The sequence below is a fragment of the Ochotona curzoniae genome, unplaced genomic scaffold (genome assembly GCF_017591425.1).
Source record: "Ochotona curzoniae isolate NIBS_2020 unplaced genomic scaffold, NIBS_Ocur_1.0 scaffold_4683, whole genome shotgun sequence".
Classification (NCBI taxonomy): Eukaryota; Metazoa; Chordata; class Mammalia; order Lagomorpha; family Ochotonidae; genus Ochotona; species Ochotona curzoniae.
Window position 1 is genome coordinate 19,561,779 of NW_024467121.1, and position 21,524 is coordinate 19,583,302.

At 39.7% G+C, this 21,524-nt stretch overlaps 1 protein-coding gene across 1 annotated transcript in view; it reads right to left on the reverse strand.

Annotated features, from left to right (window-relative positions):
* The window catches only part of BEND7 (BEN domain containing 7), an 82,117-nt gene that overhangs the window by 20,689 nt on the left and 39,904 nt on the right, over positions 1 to 21,524 (reverse strand). The window contains exon 6 of the mRNA XM_040968302.1: positions 10,717 to 10,942. Coding sequence (XP_040824236.1) covers positions 10,717 to 10,942 — 226 coding nt within the window. The remainder of the gene's footprint in view (positions 1 to 10,716; positions 10,943 to 21,524) is intronic.

Genomic DNA, 21,524 nt, shown 5'->3' on the forward strand with positions numbered 1-21,524 from the left:
TACAACACAGCTTTGTGTTTTCTGTATTTCAAGGGAGTAGATTATGCCTGCCAAATACGAGGATCTGAATAGCAAGCTTTGATTTAACTGTGTTTCCACTCATCCTTGCCCCTGGCCCCCACTTGCTTCTAAACAAAGAAAAATGTTTCAAAATCTTATAGAAATTCTACTTAAAAGGCATCCTGGAACTATTTGGTAAAAATTCATTTATTGTATAGATTAGGAAGCTGAAGCGCAAGCAAAACAAAATTGAAAAGACTGAGAGCCATCAGGTCTGAGTTAGACAACAGGCATGGAAGGCGTGTGCTTGCTGACAGTACTCTCTGCCCACTGCTCTGCTCCCCAGAACATTAATATCCTGGCTCTTGTTTAGGTCAACGAATGAGGGGGAAAGTGAAGTGCTTTCCTCTCTGTTTTTAAAGCCAGGGCTACTTGGTATATAAACTTCCAGTCATTCCATGTGAGGTAGTGAGTTCATGAATGAACCAGCAACCCTGGAAGTGATACTTCTGGGACCAAAATGAGCTTTGACACACATCCCAGAGGTTCACACACCATCCCACCAGCAGTTTCAAAGGTAAACAAGGCTGAAAGAACAGGCAGCCATGAGCTGGGAAGTCAGTGGTAGAAGTGGTGGGCTCTCAGCCCCAGGATCAGACACACAAATCCACACACTGGCCACCGTTCCCTGTGGCTGCTGCACAGCAGACACTGGGAAACTGGGAAAGAAGGTAGATGCCTCCGAGGTAGGGTCTCATTTCCTATTCTTTCTCACATGATGGCAGCTCTTCTCTGAGATCTGTTTCAGGAAAATTTGGGGTCCATGTACTGGGGTTGGCAATGAGTTTTCACTTATACTTGATACTTTGTCTTGGAAGCACCAGGTCGCTTTGATGATGAATGCTATACTGATTTATCAAGACGTGTTGACACAGTAAAAGTAAGGAATAGCATTTCGGACATGACTGTGGATTGCACTATCGGATTTATTTAAACCCAAATCTCATGATGAATTATATGCTGCCTTTTGAAGATGATTGTTTTTAGCCTGAACTCAAGTATGACATACTCTGTCTTCCATAGTACATATTGTAGGGGTTGCTTTTTGATATGTAACAGTAATTATTGCTCTCAAAGTCCTTGTTGAGCACAAATTTAGCTTTATGCTTGGGATCACCATGATGCTTTTGCTGTACCAGCCTTGATGATTTCCATCATCTGTCTGTTGCTGTTGCTCTCATTTTCGTGTGCTCACATTCTGCCTTCTTAAATTTCAGCTGCCCTTTCCAACTTGTGGAGTTGTTATCCTGCTCCTGAATCATTCCATGTGATGGAGTCTTGTTTAGATTTTTAAGAAATCATCTTCTACAGGGGTGATAAAACTTGACTGTCAGATTCTTTCCCTCCTTCCTTCCTTCTTGTGATTAACTGACCAACAAGCTATGTTAAGCAACAATGTTGCACATGCTAAAGAACACACAAATCAAGCATCAAACATAATCTGTTTCCATAGGAGTATACAGTTTTGTTGGGAAGACAAGCACAGACAGGGTGACTACAAATCCTGATTTTCCTAGGACGGTTCATGTTTAAAACACCTGTTTTCCCAATGAGATTACGGACAGCAACAGCTACACTCACACAAGTGTGCCAGTTTGGGTAATAAACCATGCAGTCAGTCATCATCTCCAGATACTGTCAGCAACCAAGCCAAAGGTTAAGACTTACAAGAGCAGATAATGGTCGGAGGTACTACAGGACTTACAGAAAAGGGGCGATCAGTGTGGTTAGGGCAGCTGGAGACTCTCATGGTGATGCGAGGAGATTGGGACTAGCTGGGAAGAAGGAATCACATTTCTCTAGAGAAAAAGAAGTGGGAAGTGGAGTGTGGTGGTGGAGGAAGGGTACTGTAGCCCTTGAGAACAAGAGAACACTAACTGCAAAACGAGTAAGTGTGATACCCAAGACACAGTACTTGCTCCCCTGGCAGCAAATACTGGGCAGTGTGGCTGTGCGGAGAGAAAAATCAAATTATGGGGAATCTGGGAAATTCTGAACTTGATTTAAAAGACAAAGAGGAAGTAGAAAAGTTAAAATGTGAAATTTGATTTTACAAGTGTTTCTTGGCTTTTATTTTTGGTATGCATTGGAAAGGAGGGACGAGGAGGAAATGTCAAGGTTTTTCATTTCTGTTGTTACAGTACTGCAACCCCAAGGTGGTATACAGCTGGAGAAGCTGAAGAGCAATGGACAAGAAAGGACAAGAAGAATGGATAGGGCTGGAAAATCAGGTGGGGTCTCACACACACACACACTCAGGCATTAAAGATGATTTTGAACTTTCCAACGTGGTACAGTAGAATGCTGCTACCTCCATTAGAAATAACATGGCAACAAGAAAATGCTAATGTTAGAAGGCCTGGCTCCCCTTCTAGGTGACTGTCCCGTGGCTAAGAAGGATCCTATCTGTCTCCCCAGTAACAGGCCAGGTTTGAGTCCTGAGACAAGCTGCAACATCTTGACTCCCTACTGTTGGGTAGCTCATTTGCCCCTGGCTTCTATTTTCATTTCTTGCTGGAATTTACTCCTACATGGTTGGTTCTGGCTCAGATGATTCAGAATGGAACACGTGATAATGAACAAGTATGGAGAGAGCGATACTTCACAAATACTGGCTTTACTCTGTGGTCAAGAGAGAGTTGAAATGATGCTGAGTGACTATGGAGATGTGTGTCAGAATCTAACCCAGAGAAGGGTACAAAAAAACCTCAACCTGGACACACAGTCAATTTCACAGAAGACACGACTGTGGGAAGTAGTAAGTGGGAAGACTTGGCTACTTCCAAAAGGCAGAGTCTTTGCTAAGAGTGCTTTTAAGATGACAAATGCAGTCATGCTTACTCTTATACAAAGATAGCTTACAGGCAGCCACAATCAATGACAAAATCCTATTCAATTCAATGGAAGTATGGATTTTTAAAGAGTTTCCTTATTATAAGCCTACATACACCTTTAGTTTATGGGTTTGCAATACACAATGATGACAAATACATGGGTACTTCAAAAAGTTCATGGACAAACAACTAAAAGTTCATTTTGTTGCAAAAAAATGGAAATTCAGGAATGCAGCAGTCTTTACAAAGTTTATGGAAAGTATGTATCATGAAAAATATGTAATGATTTTAAAATGAAGTTTATATTTTTGCTACTAAGAATTTCTTTTGTACTTCATAATTTTTTTTTGATTGTTCACTCTGCATGTAGAAATACTAGCAAACACCAGCTCCTGGGTCTCTCAGTTTTGATGCATACCTGTTTGAGACAGTCAATATCCATTTACAGAATTGAATTGAAACAGTTACTGGATTACTGGTACCAATTGCAGGTTCAGGAGAAGGGCTACAAGGCATGTAATTTGACCAATTCCACCCTTATTACACAATTCTGCTTCACTATAAGAACACAGAAAATGTGTGGATGTGGCATTATGTTAGGATGCTAGCAAGCAGCTCAGATCAGGCCAATAATTCAGGGTAGGGGGTAAATAAAAAGGAGGTTGGCTACACAGAAAACATGCTTTCTACGTTCAGGGCCACTCTGGCCCACGTGGAACCAGCATCCAGATCAGCAAGGTGTTCTTCAAGCTGCTCTACTTTCATCTGCTGGAAACTGTCATCATGATATATAATGGTGCCCGAATGTTGTCCAGTGCACAGGAATGCTGTAGGGATCCTATTGATGCTACAGAAATCTCTCTCTCAATGGGAGGCTGTTTTTGTAAACTCTATCAGTGTATTAAAAGGCAAGTTTTGTAACTGAGAGTTAAGTAAAATCTTTGCAAAGTAATTCATAGCTGGTTTCTATATTTTAAGTGAAAGGCAGAAGAATGATCAATAAACACTGTAACTGTCTTCCGACTAATTCCTGTTTGCTCCTTTTATACGCAACAGATGGATCTGTAGTTGTGAGAAAGATGAAATTTTTGACTTTATGGAGGATGAATGAAGAAAGAGATACGGACACTAGGCTCATTATGGTCCTACTTTTAAAGATTCTGATTTATCAGATCTAGGATGGGGAATAGCAAATTTTAAGAAGGAGCTTTAAAAAGGCACAACTCTGGCTGAAAACCTTTGAGGGGTAAACTATATTTGAGTTCATTTCATTGGCACTATTGACAGTAAATTCACAAAGCTTAAACTCTTTGATAAGCAAGTTGCCGAGGATCCAAGATCTACTAGGTTTTAATGAGTAGAAGAGCCTTCACAATGTTTTCTTAAATTTAAGTTTCAGTAAACATATTTTACAGTTAGCTTTTTCCATCCTCTTTATATTTGATGTATGTCTCGCAGTTCGAGGCCTAGTTCAGATGCTACCTATTCTATCAGGCTTTCTGCTAGTGGCATCTATCTCTGTGCTTCCTTCTCCCAGCTGGGCAATGAGATCTGACATTTATTCTGTCTTGGAGTCTCGGTCTATTACAGGTCGTGGTTGACCGTGTCTGTGCTTCCCTCGAACTGCACATTCCTTAGATCAGGGACCATGACCCACATTCCAGGCTTAGAGTGGGTGGGCAATAAAAGTGTCTGTTGGTTGCTAGCAGAAATTTCATGCCTGCTGATGTTTACGGGGTTAGTAAAAATAATACAAAGATTCTAGGATTCTGGTGACTTATTCAGGATCCAGATAGGAGTGAAGATCAGGTCAGCTGGATCACATAGCTGGATGAAAGAGGGTTGGCTGAACAAGATTTCAAATATGTAACAAAGGAGACTTTGGTCAAGAGCTTGCCAAGATTGGGGACAATGTTTTCTTCAAGACTGTTGTAACAAGGCCATATGGAAAACTACACAGTATCTGTTGCTGAAACAACTCTCTTCCATCTTGGTGAAATAAGCAAAGATTTATTTAGTCATACTGTGGTGAGGCATTGTAGGCATGTCCAAAGGCATGGCCCTTGTGTGATATTCCACAAATAACTGCATTTAAACGTCAGAGACTCAAAAGAAATCTGAATTGGGAACCAACATCCTAGAAAATTCCGATGCACAGTAAAATATAAGAACCAATACAAAAGGGGTTGAAAATACAGAGATACACATGCAGAACCGCTGAGCATCAGCATGGTCTATTTGTCACTGAGCCGCTGTAAAAGTGGGAAAGTACAAACGATGACGAGATGATGGTTATGAACATAGCCAAGAGACAGATTCTGTTCCTGATGTAATTATATAGTTACTATTATGCAATATATCCTATTTTATGCAGATCTGGTATATAAAAAGATGAATGGATAAGTTAACATGATTATTCATCTTCCAAAACTATTCTTGAAGTAAACTATTTATCAATTAATCCCAACTACCAAACATTTAAATGAGAATTTAATTTACATACAGCTTTGAAAGACAGACCATACATATTTCTCCTCAAGCTCTATTCTTGCAGCTCCATGTCTCAGAGCTCTTTCTGATCCTACAGAAGCGATCACATTCCTATTTTCCTCCTGTGTATGACAGGACTGATTCTTACTGACTTCAAGAAAAGACCTTCCCTGAAAGGTAGTAAATGAGCTGAGGAATGTCCACTCTTTAACCAGAAATGCACTGTGACGATGTTGTGAGTAAACAACTGAGTAGTCTCTTAAATGATCAGGATACCTTTCTAGTGCAATTTATAAAGGATGCAAAATACTAAACTTTAAAATAGAAAAAAATACCAAGAAAACCTTAAAGATGGGACACTCTCTAATTGTTCACTTTAGAAGGAAAATGAAAAATCTGACAGAGAAATGCTCTGGAGTCAGAGAGGCCTGAGGCTAACTCTTGAATCCTCCACTTACTGGCTGTTTTAAGTCCGTTACTTAATTTCTCACAGCTATGGAGCTACTGCCTCAAAATGGAAATAAAATCATCAACTTATGGGTGGCATTGAATACAAGCTGATTTTTTTTTTCCAGCATTGCTCTAATAAAGGGGCTCTGAACACAAACAGCTATCAAGAAATGAATAAAAAATGAGATGTGAACACCAACTCCAATCATATTAGTGCAAAGTCATGTGTCAGCAAACAGGAAGGGGATTGGTACTCGTTTCTGCAGAGCCCATGAAAGGGTGTCAGCCAACTGCGGTTAGATACTCACGGAAGAAGCATACTTACAGGAGTACCACCAACTAACTCAGAAAAGTTCTCATGTGAACGCAAAAACTACACAATAGCTCAACACTACACATTAGTTTGGCAGTAATAAAACTTCCTCAACTAGCCATTATGAAACTAAATTTTTAAAAAATTCTAAAAATTTTTTAGAAATTCTGGAATTCTAAAAACTGCTTTATTGAAATGATACTTTCTGGGGCTTTACATGCAGTGGCACAGCATGCTAATCCTTTATCCTGTGCACCAGCATCCCATCTGGGTGCCAGCTCGTTTCCTGGCTGCTCCATTTCCCATCCAGCGCTCCACTTATGGCCTGGGAAAGAAGTGAAGGAATGTACAAGTCCTTAAGACCCTACATACTTGTAGGAGAACTGGAAGAAACGCCTGGCTCCCAACTTCAGATCAGCTTGGCTCTGGCCATTGCAGCCATTTGTGAAGTGAGTCAGTGGGTGGAAGACCTTCTCTCTGAGCAGGTACAGCATGATAGATGCGGAGCATACATGAGTACTAACCTCCACTCTTCTCTGGCTATAAAATAAATTCTAAATCAAATCCAAGATACTAAGCTTCACCCTAGCACCAAAAGCTTAGGCTCCTCTTAAAGACTACAGTTGCTTCTTCCAGTAGTAAAACTAAGTGCTCAGGTGAGTGTTTTTAATTAAGGATCCCTTCATCAGATGCAACACCTTGAGTTATACTTACCAATAAGTTTTTAATGAATTACTACTGTGAGTCACCATAAAACAGATTATATGAAAAATATCTTTATAAACAGCATCACATTTATTTTCAAGATACTATTCTTGAAGAATATTAATTATCACTATAAAAAGCTTGTTAATCTCCACAATAAACGTATTTTAAGTTTTAATTTATAAGCATTTTACAGGTTTTTATATAACTTTATTGTCATTACTGTTTTAATCAATCTAGTCATCTTTGTTTGAAAAAATTGAGCTCCAATTGTTACTTTTACTCCTGGGATTTTATAAAATTAACCAGTTTTCATATGTTCCTAGGTGATGGGACTTTTCCAATTGACTTTTATTGATGGGTAGGAAAATTGAACATTTAATATTTACAAAAATCTTTTCCAAGTACAAAAGGTCTTCAAGAAGTTCACAGAAAATCTATGTTATGAAAAAAAATGTATCCATGAATTTAAAAAATGTTTGAACCCAAAGAAGTATTTCCTTTAGTACCATTTCCTCATGAATTTTCTGACACACATATGTGGTAGTCACCAATCAGAACACACATAGCTTTGGCACTCTTAGGTAGAAAGAAATCATTTTGTTTTGTCTCAACTAGATGAATAAATTTCTCTTTTTATCCCCACTAATAGCAAAATAACAACAGCAATGAAAACTGGATAGTCATTCCAAAAGAAATGCAAATAATAGCTACTTCCAAAAAAATCATTACATACCTATATGTGATAATACATGATAATTCTCATAAATATTTAGCTAGGAAAAATACGGCAAAGTAAAAATGTATTAGTGAGTTGAGAGAGCTGTATTCAAGCTCATATTGAATTTTGAAACCCAATTCTGTATGAGACACTTGGTGAGGTATGGTGGCTGGGGGGAAAGACTCTCCTTTTATCTTTTCTGGTTTATCAGTTGAGTCTGTTAATGAATTGATAGGAGGGAAGGTATACAAGCTCATTATGTGCATGGAAGCACCACAGAAGGAAAAATGGGATCTAGAAGTTTATATCCACTCTTTGTGGATATAAAGGAGGATGAGGATTGCAGGCAATTTAGGGGAGAGAAATGTCTGGGCCCTCAGAAGAAAAGGTGATAAATTATGACAAAATCTGGGTGCTGAACCCCAGGCTCCCATCCTGTAGATACGGGGTTCATCTTCCCTGGCTAAGCATGCAATTCATAGGGAGGGATTCTGTTTTCAGACAGACATAGGCAGTTTAAAGAAAACCCTTCCCTGCATTGGTTGTTGTCCACCTGCCCTGTTTGAAGCAGTCAGCGTACAGATGTGGCACATCTGGGGGTAGCAGTTCCTGAATTATTTCTGGTTCAACAGGTAATACGAAATACTGAAGAGAAAATTTGTTCTCAAGGAGCTTGTAAGAAATTAGAATAAATCAGGTAAACATACTGTCTGACCAGTATGGACAGAATGTTCTTAGAAAAACACAAACCCAATACAGTATTCAGACTTTGTAAGAAGGTAAATGGTTATTTCTGAAGCACGGAAGTTTAGAGGCCTTCTAGTTTTTGTACTTTCTAATGATTGGAGATTTTTATAATCATGTTACTATTTTTGCAGTCAAGAGGACAAGCCAAATTTACAACATATGCCTATGAATAAACACTGTAGCAGAGAAAATGAATATTAAGTATATGTTGACTTAGGATACTGGCTGCCTACAAATAGATTTTCTCTTTTAAAGTTATTATGTTATTCTAATGAAATTTTAACAACAGATTCAAGAATTCTAAAAGTAAATGAAAATTTTAATTTTTGAAAATTTAAATCTGAAAATTTAAATGCTGTAGTCTGTATTAAAAGCAGAGGCCTTGTTGCTTTTTTTTTTCTTTGCTAAAGATTTGGGCTGTATTTGCAATATTCTATTTCTATTGGCAATATTCTTTTTTAAGCTTTTATATGATGTGCAGTCTAGATTGGAAAAGGTAAAATACATCTTTATTGGTCTGCTTGTAATAATCTATTTCATTACCATCTATTATTAGGGTAACACTCCTAATCATTTATCATAATATTAGTACACTGTCCTCAAAAAAATCAAAATAATTCTTGGCCATATTTCAGAAAAACACCAACAGTCTTGATCTTCATGCTTTAAAAAGCCCCCAGACAGACTAAATCACAACAGGTCCCTTCTTCACTTCAACAGGTCCTAGTTATATCAATGACCATATTTCAAAAGATGCATATTGTTTTTATTTTATTTTCATCTTATTTGCAAGATAAAGAGACAGAATTTCCTGCTAGCTCACTCTCCCAATGCCTCCAAACAGCCAACCTGCACCAGGCAGGAGCCTCAATTCTCACCAGATTTCCCACATGGGCAGTAGGGCCCAGGTATTTGAATCATTCTCTTCTGCCATGGGGTGTGCATTAGCAGGAAACCCAAACAGACCCAGGGCAGGTGGGACTCAAACCAGACAGTCCAATATGGAATGCAGATATCCCAAGAGAACACTTAATGGCTGCCCAAACAGCTGCCCCTGTAATGCTGTTTGTAGTGTCACTGCAGGCTGAATCATTCTTTCCAGAAATGGCACAGATTGTGATCTCTCTGCAGCTTTTTACATTTAATACAACTCGACAGTCACTTTAACTGCAAAAAAAAAAAAAAAAATTCTGATGCAGCATGAGAAATTTCCTGTTAATAAAGGACTTGTGTATTTCTGGTCATGAACAAAGGGTGTCTGGTACTTGCTAACTCCATTTTTAAAAATGTATTATTTTGTAAAGTTAATTGTAGATTTCCAAGTATCCTTTAAGTACTATTAAATCCATTTACTAATTCTGCAAGATAATGGGAAGAAGGCAGGGGCAAGGAGAGCTCTGAGTCAGTCCCACTCGACAAGCCAAACAATGCAGAATTGAACCAGTGAAGAACATCCTTATCTGTCATTCTAGTTTTAATTGAGGTCTGATGCAAAATTTCATTTTCACGGTAGTTGTATTTAGATTTGAGACTTCATTTATATTCTTTCTGATAATAATATCTAAATACTTCCATTTCCTAAAGTTAGATCTACCATTTGCCTGAATGAGGACATTTATAAAGTTAGGAACTGAATGAGGACATTTTTAAAGCGAGGTCTAAAATGTGGAACTGGACATAAATGATGATACATTCATACACATGCCTATTTGGTGATTCTAATGCAGTTGGATACAGACATATGTTCCAAGAAGTGAAGGATCAGGGACACACAGTGGCCTCTCTGTAAAGCTGCTGTGACTCTGAATTGCAAAAGTAACAGAGTACAAACAAAAAGTAACAGAGTAGATCAGGGATATGTGGGGTGGCACAAAATCTGACTCCAGTGGGCTCAGGTAGATTTAAAATATCTCTGTGAAAGCAATGGCCTGGTAACGTGACTGCTATACTTTGAAGAGATCTTACTCACTCTTCCTCCCTTCCTCCCTCTCTCCTTCCTTCCTTCCTTCCTTTCTTCTTTTTCAAAGTATCATAGCTTATTCTTAGCTACAACTACAATCTTCAGTTTAAATTCTATTTTGATGAAGTTCTTAGAAATGACTGAGAAGTAAAACACCATCAGCTTAAAGGTTAGATAAGAACAAATTCTGGTTCTGCAGAGGACCAAACTTCTAAGTCATTACTTTGACAAGTTAATATCACCTTGAAATCACAAAATCAAGTGAGATTTAGGGTGGGAAGTCATAAAGCTCAGACCCAAAAGCCATGCTAGTGGGAAGCTGCCAGTGGCAAAGGGAGTTAGCCTCTAGTCAGTTCATTACAATTTCAGCTGCATCTTTATGGAGTGAAGGCAAAGCTCAACAAAGAATCCATAAAATGAAATGATGCAGACCAACCTTTTATTGCACCCACAATATTTTGGTCTAGTCCTTTCCGGTTGTCATTGAGTCCTCTTTTCCTCTTCCCATTGGGTAAGGAGTTAGCCAAAGTCTTGTCATCAAAAAATGCACACACCAGTTTTCTAAACAGAAGGCTTCCTGAGCGAGTGTAGTTTGACAATATAGAGTCCAGCTGAGATTTAGGCATAAACACATCAAAGCCTTCAGCAAGTTGCACTTCTGGCTACCAAAAGAACATAAATATTTCATTAAAAGCAAGATTTGAAGCATTTGACTCTGGGCATATGTGCAACAACAACAACAAAACACACATCATTAGCTGCTGAATTGTCCATATCCTGTAAATGCTACAGTCTTAGCTTTGTGTGTCAGTATTCACAATGAATAATAGGCAATGAGCAGTCGTAATTCACAAAACAAGATACTATAATTCCAATATTTAAATAGGAGTACACAGAAAATGCATTCCTGTTCTTAGAAATAGCAAAGAGAGGACTGGATAATCACAAAATCATATAAATTTGGAACTAAAAAAGGTCTTGAAACTTCTGGCTGAAACACTTTCATTTTGTAAACAAAGCAACCAAAGCCTAAAGACACCAAAAGGGTGACTGAGGCTTAATTCAGATGTGTTGGTTGAGTGCACAGCAGTTACAGATCACCTTCTCATACGGTAAATCATTTCATTTATTTTGCCTAAGGACATAGGATGTGCCTACTTCCCACAAATACCCCATCCTTTCTATTCGGCCAATTTTCAGCTGTGGGACCATTCCCCACCCCACCCCACCCATGAAAACTTATGCAAACTAATACTTAAACAAAAATGATGGGCATGTTCCTCAGGCAGTTGAAATCTAACCTGACTCCTGGGAGGACAATTTGAACCTATGTCCCTGAGCACCTTCAGGAAACCCATGCACTATCCATTACACTTCCCACTCAGGGACTTCCTGATATGGATGTAGGAGTGAGACACCTACCTGGTGCTCAACTTGGGGCCCTTATACAATGATTCAGGTACAGCTACTAACTACGCATCCTCCATTAGCACCGAAAGATGAGTTTACAGTTGGCTTTTCATATTGCATCCTAGCTCCTACTGTTTTATTTCTAATGCCTTTCCTAATTCCATTCTGCACATGAAGGAAGCGCTTCCCTGTTACCACAGCTCATCTGACATACAGGTATGATGGTATCTACCATACTGCATAGGGTCTGGCACATAATAGGTACTCAATAAATTCTTATTGAATAGATTCAGCTTGTTAGACATGAAGTGTTAGGTCATTTATAGCTTATTATAGCATGACAGCTTTATAATGACTATAATATGAAGGAATGCATCTGGTAAACTTTATGAGAAAAAAAGAAGTCAGAACACCTCACATCAACTGCATAAACTATCAAAGCTCTGTTAGATCTCTTGCTACTTTGCAAACTTGACTCCACATTTGATTTTCTAAGGAAGACTCAGGATTAGTTTCTTTACAGGAGACAAAGAATTGCTATTTTGCTTATCTTACTGCCTTTCAAAATGTCCAGCACACTATTGTCAGAGTAAGAGTGCTCAGAGCATGGTTTTATTAGGATGATGGTTAGGAGTGGGCTCAGTACCTCCATTGTTTGAATGACAGGGCCAAGCTAAAGCCAGGAGTTGGCAGGTCTCTCACATGGGTAGCAGGGTCCCTGCCTCTGAAGCCGTCACTGTTGCTGCTGCTAGGGTGGGTATCAGCAGGAAGCCTGGATCCGGAGCAGAACTAGGATTTGAACCCTGATATGGATAAGGGCATTCCAACTGCTCCACCAAATGCCTACCTTCAAAAAATCAAAGGTTTATCTGGATTACCCAAAACGTCATCTTATTTCTCTGCTTTATGTTGTCATTCAGTGTTTGGTTTCTGAATGCTTGGTAAGTATCACTGTAAAAACTGCTGTTAGATTTCCCTCACCCTCTTGCTTCGTGATGGTTAAGTTTGTAGAAGAGGCTGATGGAGCTGAAGGCTGAATACCTCATTCCTAGAACAAGGCTGGCACATACCAGGCATTCAATAAATATCTGTTCAATGATATAACATAGAAATATTAGGAGGGCATATTACTGTCATGATCCTGGGTAAAGTTTTACTAATAAACAGATTTTCTTTTCTACATCTTATGGCGACATTTAGAGCTTTCATTCTAAATAAACTGATCTCAGATGTTCGCTAAGTGCTTCTATATCACTTGAAAGCTGTTTTTCAGAAAGGCCCAGTGGATTCTGCAGAATGTGGAAGTCAAGGGTGATAGAGAGGCTTGTAACTCACAAGAGCACAGGGAAGCACCACAGCATGAGTTCCACTCTCCTAAGCTTTGGCTCAATTCTGATATCAATAAACTGCTTCTCAAAATTCAGGCACCTGGTCTCTGAGACTCCCAGAATTTCCTCTGTGACTCATTTATGAATCATGGCCCCCTCACTTGAGAAACACTGACCCAGATGAGCCACCTGGCAGAACTAGCTATTCTTTTCATCTACTCACAGTGTTGTCTATGAACTCTACACTTATGGCACCTTTCACACTGCATCTACTTAGCTGAGAGTTTGTTTCTCCTTAGAAAGAGCACTCTAATACTTGGAGAGGCAAGTATCCAGACAGTTGGTGTTCAATGGACACTTGTCAGAATAAACCAAATACTATATAAGAATTCACTCAAAATGCCTAGTGCTGAGTCAGCGATCTTTTATCCCTATATAATGGAAATGGTTTTGTACGTCCATCAAGCCATAGCTCAGTACATTGCAACGTCTCCCATAACAACAAGAGCAGACTATCTGAGAACACTGACCCCTTTTGTAGGGAGGAGTTTAAAGGCGGGCCCTACAGATGACATAACACACAAACGTGTTATCATGCAAAAGAGAAAACGATGGACACTCTAACAGAGGCACAGAGCATGTGCAGTCTGTCATGGTGTCGGGATTTGGCTACTAGAGGAATAGGGGAAAGGGGACAGGCATTGTGGAGTAGCAGATAAAGCCACCGCCTGTGATACCAGCATCCCAAATGGATGCCAGTTGGAGTCATGGCTGTTCCACATCCAACCCAGCTCCTTGTTAGCACTCCTGGGAAAGCAGCAGAAGATGGTCCAGGTGCTTGGGCTCTGCACTCCAATGGAGACTCCAGGTTGCACAGCTCTGGCTGCTGTGGTCATTCGGGGGGGTAAATTAGCACACGGACGATCTTTCTCTTTCCCTCTCTCTTGTGTAACTCTACCTTTCAAATAATCAATTTTTTAAAAGGAAAGGGACTCAGAAGAGGGTATAGAGGGCACTTAAAATTATCAAAATTGAGAGGCAAGACATAAAGAGATTTCCAATCCACTGGACCACTCTTCAAATGCCCGCAATGGCTAGGATGAGGCCAGGCTACAGCCAAGAACCAGAACTCTCTCTCATAGATGACAGGAATCCAATATTCCTTGGGTCATTACTTGCTGCCTCCCAGGGTCTGCATTAGCAGGATGCTTGAATCAGGGGCCAGAACCAGGTATCAAACCCAGGTTTTCAAATCTGCCACACTGGCATCTTATGCTAGGCTAAACACTCGCCCTAGGATAGCATTTTTACCAGGGCCTTGAAGTTAAGTATTAGGAGACAATGGTACAGCTGCTGTTTCTAGCATCTGCTGAAACTCCTAAACGAAGTGTATGGAGGTGTTAGTGTGGGGCTGAGACTTCCTCTGGCACCATCAGAGCACTTTGATTTCTAAGGACCCTCCAATGCAGAAGCTGGCACTGTTTTCTGTTCCACTTTCTACAGATAAATGTTATGTTGAGCTGCTCTTTCCAGCGCAAGGACTAAACACTCCCATCACAAAAACAGAAGTGGTGTGATGAGCTGAGGCAGTGCCCAGCAGGTGGCAAGGGCAGCGGTGGCTGAGTGCTGCCTGTTGCCTGCTCCTTCTGGCCTGTCTCCTGTTCACATTTCTTAGCTGCAAGGGATGAGTGCTACAACACATCTACCAAGTGCCAGAAAGCAGCAATGCCTTAGAAAACAAGAGGGCAGAGCTTGGAAAAGATGATGTTAATTAACCTCCAATTTTCAATATGAAATATTTTTATTTCCTCCACTTTACCAGCATAATCATAGTGGATAACTGCCATCTAATGACTACAACTTTGCACACATACTTGTAATACAGGCTAAAATTCCTTCTTTAATTGTTCTTTGAGGTTTTGGTCCTGAGGCTGTCTGAGACTTGATTAGCCAGCCAGACTATCCCTTCTAATCCCCATCTCTGAATCTTTTTTTGCTTACTGGCTCTAGTTCATAAATGGAATCTATTTACTAATATTAGGAAATATGGAAACCAATACTATTCCAAATAAATATCATATTAAAAGGCCAGAATTCCCTTGATGAACTCGCAAAGATAGATGGCTAATAAACTAATGTGTAGATTTTCTTGAATAATGAAGTAATACCGTCTATAAATGATGACATCTAAAGTATGGGGCAGAATCTATAGCACTTAAAGTCATTACTTTGTGCCTTAGAGTCCGAATCCTACCAGAAATTTGGATTTTCTTATGTCTTGCCATTTTAGTACCTCATCCACTGAGCACAACAAGGAATCCATGCCCAATTCTTCTTATCCACTGGTGAAATTTTGAAGGCAAAAATTGCATAAAATTATAATGACTCAGGGTTGAAGCTTGTGGACAAATGTAAAGAAACAAATGTAATTTTAAGTAGATCATATAAATTAACCACAAGGGAGATATGGTCTATTTTAACTAAGTGCAGTTAGGAATAACAAATCATGCGAGGCTAAAAAAAAAATAATAACATGAGGTTATTGGCTATAAGAATAAAAAGAAGGACATGACTATTCATGTTGGGAATTAGTCCCAGGTTTTCCATTATAAATTAACAAATTCTAAATAATACTTAGCAAATCCTATGTTTACAATACTCACATTTAGAGGCACATGCCCAAAGTTGACTGCAGTGGGGAAAGGCCAGACTGCCTGACTAATCAAGTCTCAGAATGGGACCAGACTGAAATCAGAATGAAAAGGGCAGAAGCAGCATCTAGATCCTGCTGAAGACTAACTGACTTGAACTGAAAAATATAACAGCATTTCTAAGAATGTTTAAAGAAGTGAATGTAGTCTTTCTGGCAGTAACGTTACTGTACACAATGATCCTCCTTTATTCTCATCTAGTATTTATTTATCCGTGTATTCATTTCTAGGAAAATGAACTTTGGATTCTGAAAAGAAAAATTCAAAATACTCAAAACCTCAACTCCTCACTTTATTTTGTTTATAAATGTGATCTCCTGTTTGAGAAAAATTAAAATTGCTTCCTGTAACGCAAATTCGCTCCAGGAAGATTTATCATGAATTACCGTTTCTAGTTTTTAAATGCTATGCCCAAAACATGGCCAATGAGCTCGGTGGCCATCAAAAACACATGCAATTGACAGGCAGTCTGCTCTAGTTAGCCTAGCTAGCTTAACTGTCCAACTATGAATAAGTTTTTCATACTACACATTTGCAATGAACTTCCTTAAGATTCTGCATATACATGGGCTTCAAAATTTTCTGCATCAAAATAGACTTATCTTCCAATTTCACTGCCATGGGCCTTTTGAAGTACCCACGTACATTGAGAATGATAAGAACTATAAAAAGTCATTAAAGAGCCAATTTCTTGGGCTCGGCGCAGTGGCGCAAGTGCTTAAGGTCCTCGCCTTGCACGCCCAGGATCCCATATGGGCGCCGGTTCTAATCCCGGCAGCCCCGCTTCCCTTCCAGCTCCCTGCCTGTGGCCCGGGAAAGCAGTCGAGGATGGCCCCGGATCGGCATAGCATCGGCCGTTGAGGCCACTTGGGGAGTGAATCATTGGACGGAAGATCTTCCTCTCTGTCTCTCCTCTCTGTATATCCGCCTTTCCAATAAAAACATAATAAAAATAAATCTTTAAAAAAAAAAGAGCCAATTCCTTGTAGATTTTCAAATTTTATATAATGTTAGTAGAGCTCAGAATTCAATTTTAGAAGACAATACAGTTTGGTCCCTAGAACATTTCTTCATACACTTGCATAAGAGATACTACAAAAACATTTAGAGATGTTTTTACTTTCTCCCTGTCTCCGCTGTTAATCACTTTGAAGTCTAGAGTTTGATTTATGCTAAAGATATTTGAGCCAAATCACCATACCTAATATTTTAGCCAATTACAACCAGCTTCTTACCTCCTAACGACACTGAAACTGCCCCTCCAAGATGATCACGTTGATAACAGCCTGTCTCCTTTACCTTCCAGGAATGAAGGCTCTGCTCGTCTGGCTCCCAGGAGATCTCTGTCTGTACTAGACCTTATGTCCTATAATACTCTAATTACTGTTTGTGAGCTTTCCTCTGTTCCTTGAAGGATAAGGACTATTTCATTAATTTCAGTACATCCTGGAAGGCAATGACATACATGACGTTCACTTTCTACTTCACTGTATTCTACCCTCTGGGCTAACACACATTACATGGATGTTTAAAATTTAATTCTCACTGTATTAAGCAGCTACCATTATCGTACTCAATTAGCAAAAAAAAAAAAAAAAAAAAACAACGAAAACTAAAGTTAGGAGAGGTTAACTAACTTGTTTAAGATTACCCAGCCAACTTGTAATGGGTAAAGATTTGAACTCAAGCAACTTGTACTAGAATGTAAACTCTTGATCACATACTGCTTCTATTTTGCTATGAATAAATAAAAAACTGCTTGCCTGATTCACTACTTCCTCACAGAACATCTTGCCTATAATGAGCTAATACGAGGCAAGATAAAATTCTGAGTTTAAAAGCTAATCCTGCTGAAAGCAATGTTGAGTTTTAAATTATTTATTTTAGGGAGAATGATATAATAACATAAACATGAACAAAATCATCTGGGACAGGCCCTGTCACTCGCTGGGTTAAGTTGTTGCTTACGATGCCCACAGCCCCGATCTGAGGCTCTGGGAGAGAGTCCTGCCAGTTTCCTGCTAATGTTCAACCTGGGAGGCAGCATATGATCACTCGAGCACATGGGCCCCTGCCACCCATGCAGAAAACGTGAATGGTGTTCCTGGCTCCTGACTATGGTCTGGTCCAGCACTGGATACTACACACATGTGGAGGATGAACCAGCAGATGGAAAATCCTCTCTTTGTTGCTCTGCTTTTTTTTTAAAAAAAGATTTATTTATTTTTATTACAAAGTCAGATATACAGAAAGGAGGAGAAACAGAGAGGAAGATCTTCCATCCGATGATTCACTCCCCAAGTGAGCACAACGGCTGGTGCTTTGCCGATCTGGAGCCAGAAGACAGGAACTTCTTCAAGGTCTCCCACGCGGGTACAGGGTCCCAAGGCTTTGACCGTCCTCAACTGCTTTCCCAGGCCACAAGCAGGGAGTTGCGATGGGAAGTGGAGCTGCTGGGATTAGAACTGGAACCCATATGGGATCCCAGTGTGTTCAAGGCAAGGACTTTAGCCACTAGGCCTTGGAGCCGGGCCCCTGTTGCTATGCTTTTTAAATAAATAAATAAATAAATACAGTAAAATAATTTTGCTTATAAATATCCATAGACTTACCTGCTGGGTAACAATATTTAATCTAGGATTACTGTAGAATATTCACAGTAACAGTAACAAATGGAAGAACATTTTCTATTATTTGAAGTTGTTATAAAAACATTTTTAAAAATTGATCTAAGTGTTTTTTTTTAACCAGAGCTGAAAAACAAGCCACACTTGGTCAATACATCTAGTCTTCAAAAGACAGTGATTTAAATTAACAATTGTTATGTCTCAGAGTTAGCAGAGTACTGGGTTATGACATCACGAAGAAAGAACTAAATACTGTCTTTAAACCTGAAGTTTGGTTTTGGGTTTCTACTTTTGCTTCTGTGTAATTCTGACCTGATTTTTTTTAAGTGCTAATTTTAAAAGGGTCAAATAATCCTAGCCCAAAAGAGAATCGTTTCTGGTCACTCCCTTTTTAAAAAACATTTATTATCAAGATGTATCTGTTCATTCATACAAACAGATGAGTTTACTTAAAAAATACTTACATTTGTTCTATAAAGGTAGTTAGGTGGAATAGCTAAGGTTAGAAAGTGTTTGAGTGCTTAAAATGTGCCAGGCAATATTCCAAGCGCTTTACATAGATTACTTCATTTAATTCTTCTGAAAGGCCAACTCTTTGAGGGGAGTTATTATTATTCCTATTTCACAGAAAGGAAACTCAGGAGAAGACACGGCAGGTTCACTTGTTCAGGTTCATGCAGCCAAGACTCAAACCCAGCACCTGACCCTCAGAGCCTGCTGCCTTAGCCATCAGCATGGCATCAGGAAACGTCCAAGTAAACACAATAAATAACTAGAGTCTATCCTACTGATTTTCTCTCGTATTAAATCATCCCATAATTATTGAGTATTCATCATGAAGAAGAACTGTGCTAGGATGGGCCTCTGGAAGTCTTCACAGCAGATAAGGGATGAGAGGATAGCTGTGGGTTGGAGAACCAGCTCCCCCATTTTCTGGCTGTGTGAATTTGTGTGAGCTCCCTGAAAAATAAGGATAATGAGAGTCACAATGAGTAAGGATTCAATGGGGTTATTTATCTGGCCAAGGATAGCACAGGATTATTATTATTACTATTATTAAGTCTCTGCATTTGAGAAGCTGGGGAAGAAGACTAGGAAATCATGTTAATAATTATAAAACAGTGGGCCCGGCGCAGTGGCGCAAGTGGTTAAGGTCCTCGCCTTGCACGCCCAGGATCCCATATGGGCGCCGGTTCTATCCCGGCAGCCCTGCTTCCCTTCCAGCTCCCTGCCTGTGGCCTGGGAAAGCAGTCGAGGACGGCCCAAAGCTTTGGGACCCTGCACCCATGTGGGAGACCCGGAAGAGGCTCCTGGCTTCGGATCGGCATAGCATCGGCCGTTGTGCTCACTTGGGGAGTGAATCATCGGACGGAAGATCTTCCTCTCTGTCTCTCCTCTCTGTATATCCGCCTTTCCAATAAAAACATAATAAAAATAAATCAATAAGTAACACTTAATGAGTAACTCCTATGTGCCGGGATTTTCCCATATACCATGTTATCTGATGCTCACAAAAACTCTGAGGTGTTGACATTTCAGTGGTTTTGATTAGAGCCTTGTAATTTTTCCACATTTGAGTATAGATAATCGTTATTAATCAGAATTCAGTGGTCTACCTACAATGATCTACAGTCCCACACAGATTCTTACATTTGTGTCATGAATACACACAACTCCATTTGTGTGATCCTACAAATCACAGGTTTTAAAGTGTTGATTTTTATAGTTAATTTAATTATTATAATTAAATAAATTGTAAGCTAATTTCAACTGTCAGTTTTATAATTTTTTTAATTTTTTGTTTTTTTAATTTGAAAGGCAGAGAGACAGAGAGAAAGACTTTGTCCTCACGCTTTCGTCTCCAGATGTCTTCAACAGCCAGGACTGAGCTAGAGTAAAGCCAGGAGCCCAGAACTCAACCTGAGTCGGTCACTAGTTGACTCCCAGGGTCCTGGAACTGGTCACAGAGCATTGAATTGAATCCAAATATTCCAACATGGAATGCAGGCATCCCAACAGGAGTATTAATTGCGGGGCCAAATGCTTGCCCCACATTGTGAATATTTTATATTCAGAAAAGGAGTAAACATGGACTCTGTGCATCAGTGTTTCATTTCTCCCAGCACTGATTGTTTCTCTTGTGTACTATGCGTCTAAGGAGCATTTTGAGGATGCTGCTTCACTTCACTTCCCATGCAGAACTGAGTGCCTGCTGCTGTTCTTGCTCTCTCTGCCACAGTGAAAGTCGTCTAGGAAGCTGGGTTTGTGGGAGTGAGCATTCAACCCAACCATCAAGACACCCATGTTCCACATAGCATGGCTCTGGCTCCAGCTTCCTGCCATTGTAGAACCCAGGAAAGCAGCAAGGACCCTGGTAGGAGACCTGGATTGTGTTTATGGCTCCTAGTTCCTGCCCCAGCTCAGCAGCAGCCATTGCATATATTTGGGGAGTGAAACATAGGATGGGAGCTGGCTCTCTGTCAATCTCGATGTGCCTCTCATTAAAGAAAAAAAAAAAAAGGAGGAAAAGAAGAAAGGAGGAAGACTGGAATTATCTTCTATTCAGTCACCAAGTTCCTCCTGATCAACTCATTTTCCTTCTTTCCAAGCTCACTGCTACTGTGCTGCCTCACCTTCCTTCCTTCTGTTCTCTTTGTCCCTCCGATTGTCAGCCACAATACTGCTCCAGTTACTATCCTAAAGCACAGAAATAATCATTCCTCTACTTGAAACTTTCCATGGCTTCCTAGTGCTCACAAAAGGAAGGCTGAAGGCTTCCATATATAACACTGAGGGTTATTACTCTAGCCCAACTATCTGAGTTTTACCAGAGCCGCCCTGTTTTAGCTGTTCTGGTCACACTGGACCACTTGCCCAGCCCTACTACTTTGGACCTGAATCTCACAATCCTGGGAACTTACCATTGCTCACCATCAAACACACAATTCACAACTATATATACACATATTAGTGCAACTGAATTATTTCACTATACACACACATATGTAAGGTTTTTTTTCAGTTATTTTAAAATTTGTCTCTGAAGTACATTTTGAGCTTAAAACAATGGAAAAGCTCAGTTACTTGCATCAGAGCACCCTATGTGGAAATAATCTATATAACTCAAATTGCTGTCCTAATAGATCAGTCAATGCCTCTCAGAAAACA